The sequence below is a fragment of the Octopus bimaculoides genome, chromosome 22 (assembly GCF_046866305.1).
Source record: "Octopus bimaculoides isolate indiv1 chromosome 22, ASM4686630v1, whole genome shotgun sequence".
Taxonomy (NCBI): Eukaryota; Metazoa; Mollusca; class Cephalopoda; order Octopoda; family Octopodidae; genus Octopus; species Octopus bimaculoides.
This window is the reverse complement of record NC_142949.1, coordinates 21,697,515-21,707,609: the sequence shown is the minus strand read 5'-3', so window position 1 is coordinate 21,707,609 and position 10,095 is coordinate 21,697,515. Positions and strand designations below refer to the sequence as shown.

Here is a 10,095-nt window from a genome sequence, read left to right as displayed (position 1 = left end):
TCTACCAAATCCACTCACAAAGCTTTGGTCGGCCCGAGGCTATAGTGGAAGACACTTACCCAAGATGCCACGCAGTGGGAATGAACCCGCAACCATGTGGTTGGTAAGCAAGCTACTTACCACACAGTCACTCCTGCGCCTATGTTAATTATTTTCAAAATTAACTGAAACAAAAGCAGTGTATTTCAACAGAAATGAGGAAAGGTTTAGTCTTCAGTTTGCTGCAAAGTCAGAAGGACTGGAATCACTGTAGCACAATGTGATTTGAAGGTGATGTAGGTGCTATTTTAGCAGGTTAAGCAACTACATAAATGCTCCCCTCATTAACTAATCATAGCTATAGGTGTCATTGATGTTGGTTGGTGCTTACCTCTTGAGTACTTTTGTCAGCAACAGCAGCAAATTCAAGGGAAAGATTCTTAAAGACACATTTCAGTTTTGGCCATGATGAACTTGTACCTGTGGTCCATGTTGTTAGACAGGTTGTGTCTGTACCAATTGTCCTGGAATGGAAATGATCATAAAATAGACGAATAAGAAACATTTGTGGAGTAGGAAGATACAAGAGAAAGCAGTGTTCATATATGGAAGATGTTCAGGAGCCATAAAAACTAGACACTTGGATAATGTCCCAGGGTTCATTAGATACAGTGAATAATTTCTGCTACCCAGGGGACTAAATTAGTAGTGAGGGAGGATGCACAGAGAGTATAATAGCTAGAATAAGAATAGGATGGAGGGAATTCAGAGAGCTTTTACCTCTGTTGGCAACCAAAGGTTTCTCTCTCCCAGTGAAAGGAAGGTTGTATGATGCATATATACAAACTGCAATTCTACATGGTAGTGAGATGTGGGCTCTGAATGTAGAGGACACATGAAGGCTGTAGAGGAATGAGGCTAGTATGCTCTGTTGGATGTGTAATGTAAGTGTACATGTTTGACAGAGTATTAGTGTATTGAGAGAGAAGTTAGGCATAAAAGGAATTAGATGCAGCATGTAAGAGAGAACACTGTGCTGGTTTGGTCATGTGATGTGGATGGATGCTGACAGCTCTATAAAGAAGTACCAGTCACTCAAAGTAGATGAAGCACATGGAAGAGAGACATGGGATGAAGTACAGAAGGACACCTGAGTATGCTGTACCTTTCAGATGAGAAGACAAAGACCTGTACTCTGCAGTAGAAGTGTTAAAGCTGGTTCATATAAGATCAAGAGATGGTCCCAGTTAAGTTGACAATGAAAGGAAAAAAGGGTTAGTTTTCATTAAGATGTTACTCACCTTAATTCTTTCCCAAACTGGAGCATATCACTAGCGTAAGCTGTAGACTGGCTAACGAGTCGTTCAGAAATATCTTTTAACTTTGTTACACTGTTATATAAAGCTTTTATGTGTTCTTTACTGTTTGCTAACTGACTTTGGGTGTCCCTGGGAACCAGATCCTGAAAAGAGAAGCATTTCATTGTTATAAGTTATGACAAGAAAATTTGAAATTTATCAAAATCAAGTTAAATTCGACGTCTGGCATCCATGCCAACGTCGTCTCCCTCATTGGACACAAAACTCAGCTTGCGAAGACTTATTGGGGCAAGCGATAGCAAAATTGTGATGGCACCTGTGCCCAGCGTCGCCTTTCTGGCACTTGTACCTGCAGCATATGTAAGGACTTTCAAGTGAGATCGTTGCCAGTGCCCCTGGACTGGCTCTTGTGCGGGTGGCACATAAAATACACCATTTTGAGCGTGGCTGTTGCCAGTACCGCCTGACTGGCCTTCGTGCCGGTGGCATGTAAAAAGCACCCACTACACTCTTTGAGTGGTTGGCGTTAGGAAGGGCATCCATCTGTAGAAACTCTGCCAAATCAGATTGGAGCCTGGCGTAGCCATCTGGTTTCCCTAGTCCTCAGTCAAATCGTCCAACCCATGCTAGCATGGAAAGCGGACGTTAAACGACGATGATGATGATGATGATGATGAAACACACACGAAGAACAATATCTTCTTTTCTTTCTATTGGCTTGATCTGAAGGAAGTAGTTGTGTGCTTTCTGTCACTGCTGACATTGATGCAGTTAATAAACTGCACATGGATAAAATACTTGCACTTGCTAGAAATTCCAAGCTTCACAATTTCTGAGAGTAACTTCTTAATGGCAACCATACATCTACACAATGGCCTAGACTGCATCCTAAAGACTAAGCTGTTTATTTAAGATCTACACTGGATATAAATGAGTCCTACATTAAACTACTGCTCATCTATCTGAAGTGCTGCTATTACTTCAACTACCTACATATTCTAGATGATATCTAAAATAAGGTCAACTGACTAATTGGTTAAGACTCCCTCACACCCCACTACAACAGCATTCTCTGTCACTCCTACTGTGTCCCCTGCAACTTTTTGTTTCAAGGCCCTGTCCCTTCAATCAAAATTCATAATCTATGCACCTTTTATTCACAGCTATATTTTGTTTTAATCTATCTGAAGTTCAATATTTCACGTTATCATCATCATCGTTTAACGTCCGCCTTCCATGCTAGCATGGGTTGGACGATTTGACTGAGGACTGGTGAAACCGGATGGCAACACCAGGCTCCAATCTAATTTGGCAGAGTTTCTACAGCTGGATGCTCTTCCTAATGCCAACCACTCAGAGAGTGTAGTGGGTGCTTTTACGTGTCACCCACACGAAAACGGCCACGCTCGAAATGGTGTCTTTTATGTGCCACCCGCACAAGAGCCAGTCCAGGGGCACTGGCAACGATCTCGCTCGAAGGATTTCGTGTGTTGACCGCACATGAGCCAGTCCAGGGGCACCGGCAACGATCCTGCTCGAAAAACCTCCTAAAGAACATCTTTAAAAGTACAAGTTAAATTTATTTAGGACTGGAACTATCGTATTATTTCATGTTTAGGAAGGCCAACATTTAATAGGGTTGAATATTTATTCGATGGACTCACAAATATCAGAAGACAAGCATTTCAAAATAACAACTGTGAACTCCATTCTGTTCAGAAATAGCAGGTGGGTCACATAAAAAATGTGAACATCTGTAAATTGTGTGATGGTGCCATGAGAAATGCTTCTATATTGTGGCAGTTGCATAATATAGAAAGAAGTGTAAAACTGATAACTATATAATCCAACCAAAATATTTCAGTTATGCAAATGTAAACAGAATTACTATTTAGCCTCAAAATACATTGTACATATTCAAAGAACCTTCTTGGTTTAACGGTATGGAACATTCTTCCAGTATTCTTTTACTTGATTTAGTCATTTTATGGTGACCATGCTGGAGCACTGACCTTTAGTCAAAGAAATCGCCCCCTGGACTTATTCCCTGTAAGCTGGGTGCTTATTTTATCAGTCTCTTCTGCTGAACAGCTAAGTTATGGGGACGCAAACACACACACATAAATATATACATATGACGGGCTTCTTTCAGTTTCCGTCTACCAAATTCACTCATGAGGCTTTGGTCAGCCCGCGGGTATAGTAGAAGACACTCTTTAAAGTATAGAGTTGAATTTCGTGTAGCCACCTGTTGACAACTTTTCTCCCCCACTCATTTTGTAGGAGGTATTACCCATTTTTCTGGGCTCTTTTCACAGCTATGCCCCATTTGAAATTTGCATTAGTTTTTGTATGAAAGAATAAAAAAAGGGAGTAAGGCTTGTTTGTTGTTTGCAGAGAAAACATCAAACGTGCCTGAGAAAAAAACATGGTCTTTCCTTGCAATTAAAAGACATGATGAACTATGAAAGAAAGTGATTAAGTACCAGGGGTTGGGAAAGAAGAGAGAACTAACACTCGATTGTTCTAGAACTCCCAGAATGAAAACGAAAACACCTGAAAGACTTAGCCTCTATTCATTACTGTCTTTCTCTCTTCTTCATTATTAAAAGAAACTAGAAAAGTCGATCGTATCTCAGTCTAATTGTCATTGTAAATGACTGATGCTTTCCTTTCTCTGTCTCTATTGCTTCACTCCTTTTCTCTACGGTTAAGAGAGTGAAGGTGCATGGCTCAGTGGTTAGGGGTATTTGGCTCACAATCATAAAGTCATGAGTACGATTCCTGGCAGTGCGCTGTGTTCTTGAGCAAGGTACTCTACTTCACTTTGCTGCAGTCCACTCAGCTGGCAAAAATGAGTTGTAGCTATAATTCAAAGAGGCCAGCCTTGTCACATTCTGCGTGAGAGTGAATCTCCCTGAGAACTATGTTATGATATGCATGTCTGTGGAGTATTCAGCCACTTGCACGTTAATTTTACGAGCAGACTGTTCCGTTGATCAGAAAACAGAAACCTCATTGTCGTAAGCGACAGAGTACCATTTTTTAAAAAAGAGTGAAAGAAGAGGAAATGTTTCATATCATAAGGCAAAAATGTCATGTGTTTAGTATAAGCAGTGAAAGCTAAGATGAAATAATTGCTATTCTGTTATGCATTCACTCTCAACTCATGCTCAGTTTGATAACAACAACCTGCACATCAGTGTTTATCTGGTGGGGTTGGCCTCCAGATCTGTGAGACCCACAAATGCTGCTGTTAGGACCAGATTAATACCCATAGTGACCCTAACGACTGAAAAGATTTTCCTGCCCCTATATAGGATCTTTTTTCATTTTCTTCCAACAACTTGAAAATTTATCTTCCTTCAGTCCATTCAGCTGGCCAAAATGAGTTGTAGCTGTAATTGAAAGGGGCCATCCTTGTCATATACTATGTGAGGCTGAATCTCCTTGAGAACTATGCTAATAGTATGCATATCTGTGGAGTACTCAGCCACTTGTGAGTTAATTTTACCCACGTGTGGTAATGAAAAATGAAAGTGACATCCAATATTTGCTGTAGCTATTTGTCTTTAACAATGCGTCAATGTAACTATGTATCAATTTTTCTTTCGATCTATGTATCTACTGTCTCTCTCACTTTCTCTTTCTCTGGGTCCTTCCTCTCTCTCACTTGTAATTTAACAATGTGTGGATGTATCTAGGTATCAACTTTTCTTTCGATCCATCTATCTACTATTCTTGTGATGTGATAAACATTTAAAAACAAAACGAACACCGTCACCACTCACTGTCTCACTCTCTCTCTCTCTCTGTCCTCTTCTCTCTCTCACTTCACCACTCACTTCTTCCTTTGAAGGAAGTGTGACACACACCACAGGTACGTACAAAAAGAAAACTAGCTGGACCCGTGAAAAATTCACAGAAAGTATAAAAAATGTAAGCATCTGTAAATTGTGTACTGGTGCAATGAGAAATGTTTCTATATTGTGATAGTTAAAGGCAGCGTGAGATGCTTAGCGGTATTTCGTCTGTCTTACATTCTGAGTTCAAATTCTGCCGAGGTTGACTTTGCCTTTCATCCTTTTGGGGTCGATAAATTAAGTACCAGTTGCATATTGGGTTCGATCTAATCGACTGACCCTGCTTCCCTAAAAAATTTCAGAAATTGTGCCTATAGTAGAAAAGTATATTGCAACAGAATATAGAAAGAAGTGTAAAACCGATAACTATATAATCCAACCAAAATATCTCAGTTCCACAAACATGAACAGAATTACTATTTAGCATTAAAATACATCGTACATATTCAGAGAACCCTCTTGGTTTAGTGGTACGGAATGTTTTTCTTGGATTCTTTTACTCTTTTACTTGTTTCAGTCATTTGATGGTGGCCATGCTGGAGTCCCACCCTTTAGTCGAAGAAATTGACCCCTGGACTTATTCCCTGTAAACCTGGTCCTTATCCTATAAGTCTCCCCTGCTGAACAGCTAAGTTACAGGGACACAAACACACCAGCATCGGTTGTCAAGCAATGGTGGTGGTGGTGGGGGGGACAAACACAGACACACACACACACACACACACACATACATATATATGATGGGCTTGGAGGTGGTGGTGAAGCTGGCCTGTGCACTTTTGTGGTTTGCTGAGAAAGATCCAGCTCTTTTTCTCATATTTTCTAAGTACATCTGCTTTTGCTCTTGACTCATGTGTTCTTGATTCTTTTGATCTCTCTCTTATTTTGAAAATACACTTCTCTTTGGTCCTGGCTCATTTGTTCTATCCTGTGCCGATTTCTTTCCCTCCTATGCTGTAGGATATGCTGCGTCTCTCGTGAGTATCCATATTTTAAAACTTGTTATCAAAACAATAAATCTCCAAAATGATTCAGAGTGTTTCAATTGATAAACGTATACAAATGTATTAGCTTTTGTTTAAAAGGTGAAAATATTTCTGAAATACTCACCTAATATGCAAGGACACAGTATATAGGATACGATAATTAATTATATTGTAGGAAAGTAAAAAGTAAAGGGAAAAAATAGAATTAATATTTTTGATTTTGTTTGGCTCTGTAAATTTAATTTTTTAAAAATGTTTTCATCAATTGCTTGATACAAGAAAAAAGAAATTGGAAAAATCCTGACCAAAACAGAGGAATTCTAACTTAACAAAAAACATAAAAAGAGAAAATTGTGTTTATTTCCACCACGCTACACTTATCGCGCACACACACACACACACACACACACACACATTCATATATATGTGTGTGTTTGTCTTTTAGTTTTTGTTTACTTATACACATCAATAAATGAGCCAATTGAACAACTCTGTGTGGTTGTTCAATTTGCTAGAAATAACAGCCAAATCTCTCTCATACTATGCCATTGTTAGTATTAAGGAAAGGGAAAAAATAGAATTAATATTTTTGATTTCCTTTGGCTCTATGTATTTAATTTTTCTTTTAAATGTTTTCGTCCATTACTTGATACAAGAAAAAAGAAATTGGAAAAATCCTGACCAAAACAGAGAAATTGTGACATAACAAAAAATACAGAAAGAGAAAGAAACGGTTGAATTTGAAAGCCAAAAGATGTCTTTTTAGCTGAGGTGTAATATTATAATTAAAACAAATTCAAAATTTAAATTTCAGAACATAAGCCTTACCATGTTATCTGGTGTATGACCGAATTCAAACGGGTAGAAGACCTAAAACAAATGCATGTGTGTGTGCGTTTGTAGTTGGGCCTTTAATAGCCAGGGGTCAATTTCAGTCTAATTGTAGAAAGGAAATCAAATACCTATCAGCCACTCCCTCTCTCCTTTACCTAACACACATCAAATTTAAGTATCTTAATTTTCTCATTAAAATCATTGCTGCTTTGGTGGCCCAGTAGGCATGGGTGTTGAGAAGTAGTAATACAACACATAGGTAGTGGTTTCAAATCTCTTCCAGAAATTATAAGTGATCTAGTTAAGAATTTTTATTTAAGCAACAAAATTTTTTTTCATTAAGCATGACACATGCGTCAAGTACATACAAAAAACAAACTGGCATATTAATATTATTGAGAACTGTCTTAACAAATGCAGAAATCTCAGTTCTGGATGGATTGATTATAAAAAGGTCTTGAAATTGCTGGATATCTTCAAAATTTCTCCTGTAGTAATTTCAAACTTCCTGAAGTACAACATGTCAATGTGGGAGACAAATCTCCAATTATACTATTCTAATGGAGTACTGACCACAAAAAATACTAATATCAACTGCAGCATTTTCCAAGGTGACTCATTTTCACCTTTAATTTTCTGCATAGCCCTAATACCCCTTACAAGTGAACTTAACAAAACAGGGTATGGATATAAAATTGGTGATAAGAAAATAAGTCATCTATTTTATATGGATGACTTAAAACTCTATGGTAAAGACGATAATGAGCTTGAAGGATTACTATGTTCTGTGAAAGCATTCAGTGATGACATTGGGATGGAATCTAGTCTTGATAAATGCGCCAAGGCCACTTTCCAGAAAGGGAAACTGAAGATCTCACATTCAGTCATAAAAGAACTTGAGGAGGAACAAACTTACAAGTACCTCAGAATAAATGAGGGCTCTGGCATTCAGCATGCAAGCATGAAAGGGAAGATCAGGAAGGAGTATTACAGGGGAGTTCGAGCAGTCCTAAAATTCAAGTTAAATGCACGTAACAAGGTGTTAGCTATGAATTCCTTAGCAGTTCCACTTGTTATTTACAGTTTCCATGTGTTGAAGTGGAATATGAGCAAAATAAGGAAGACTGATAGGAAAACCTGTAAGCTGCTGACTTGCAATAAGATGCACCACCCAAAGGCAGACGCAGATCGTCTCTACCTTCCCAGAGCTCAAAGAGGTCGAGGCTTGATCCAATATAAAATCTTTTACAAAGCCACCAGAACTGGACTGACAAAATATCTTGAAACATCTAACCACTGGATGCTAAAGCTCCATTCTGTTATGAAGGAGAACAAAAAATTTTCAAGTGAGTTGATGCATAATACTCAGGTTGAACAGCATGAGGTAAGTATAGCAAATGTTGTTGGAAAAGAAGGTGAAATCAATAGCAAAGTAAAATGCGCTCGAACAATTGGATGATAGGTGGGAACAAAAACCTCTGCATGGCAAATATGTGGCCCGTAGCAAACAAGTTGATGTAGACCAGAAGCACACCCATCAGTGGCTACAGAGCTCAGGGGTAAAGGCAGAGAGTCAAGGCTTTATCTTGGCTACCCCAGATCAGAGGTTACTGACCTAATGTGATGAAAATGGTGTAGACCCAAAGTGCCAATACTGCAACTATAGGATAGAAACAGTTGACCACCTAATCTCTGGGTGTAAGGTTTTAGCACCTGTAGAGTACAAATCAAGACATGACGGCGTTGGCCAATGTCTACATTGGATAATGTGTCGGCATTATAAAATCAAAACTTCTGACAAATGGTACAAGCACCCCACTGAGGCTGTAACTGAGGGAGAAAATGTAACTATTCTTTGGGACTTCCCAGTATGTACAGACCAGACCAGACCATAAAGGCAGATAAACCAGATATTGTTGTGAAAGACAAAAGCAATTAAGTCTATTTATTGACATGAGCATACCCTGTGACCATAATATCTCAGCAAAAGAATTTGATAAGCTCAGAAAATATAAGATTTGCTAATTGAAATCGAAAAGATGTGGTATCGCAAGACCAATGATTGAAGGAGCACTTGGAAATGATCAAAAAAGGAATTGAAAATTATTTAAGAATGATCCCTAGCTTATCATCCATGCAGGAAGTGCAAAATATCATCTTAACTCATACCTCACACGTATTGAGAAGAACATTGTTAGTGAATTTTCTTTCCTCCCCACTTTATTTTATTTGTTTACTTCTCAATTTTTTTTTTCTCTCCGTCTTCCCCCTTTTCTCTATCACATGACTCTGTAAATGGTCATTTTATTAACCTTGGAAGGATGAAAGGTAAAGTTGACAATGGCAGAATTTGAACTCAGAAAGTAAAACTGGAAGAAATTCTACTGAATAGTTTGTCAGTGTACTCATGATTCAGCCAGCTAGCAACAATAACAATTACAACCTTTCACAAAACAGGTAATTAAATAAGGGTCCCTGAACAAAACATTAAAGCATGATGTTTTACACTAGATACCTACCTTGGCTCTGTCAGCCAAATTACTGGTCATGAATTCATCAGGAATCCCACGAAACTGTTCCCGGAGTTTTGTCTGAACATCCTGTAAGAGGGAAAAACTGAAATTAATTTTATCCTTTCATATATTTTAAAATTTAAAGAGAACACATGGAGAGAAAAATGGGACATGTGAAATCATGCATCTGTAACTTTGGTCTTCATGTATTCTTTTCTTTACTCATTTCAGATGGAGGCACTGCTTCCAAGGGCTGTAGCTGATCATAGAACTGACCCCAGTGCTTCTTTCAGAGGCTTGTACTTATATTATCAAACACTATTTATTGGCTAACTACATCACAGGACACTCACACAGCAATGCCTAACTTAAGTAACAATGAAATGGTTTGTGTAAAATTAAATAGTAGCAAGAAATTAACAATGTAGATTCTTGTTGTTTAATAGCAAGTCAGCTCTCACTGAGATGATTTACAATCAAAGGCACTTCAACCATGAGCATCCTTTAGGTGTACTCACATTATTGTACATCTACATAATGATTCTCTCATAACAACTTTGACAAGTACAGTGAAGTGTATGCCTTGCTAATGTGGTCTAAT

At 38.3% G+C, this 10,095-nt stretch overlaps 1 protein-coding gene across 2 annotated transcripts in view; it reads right to left on the bottom strand.

Annotated features, from left to right (window-relative positions):
• Positions 1-10,095, bottom strand: part of LOC106867306 (sorting nexin-8) — an 81,444-nt gene that overhangs the window by 19,979 nt on the left and 51,370 nt on the right. For both annotated transcript variants that reach the window (XM_089339804.1, XM_089339805.1), the window contains exons 7-9: positions 9,501-9,581; positions 1,281-1,441; positions 371-503 (exon numbers count right to left, since the gene is read on the bottom strand). In XM_089339804.1, the coding sequence (XP_089195930.1) occupies positions 371-503; positions 1,281-1,441; positions 9,501-9,581 (375 nt within the window). The remainder of the gene's footprint in view (positions 1-370; positions 504-1,280; positions 1,442-9,500; positions 9,582-10,095) is intronic.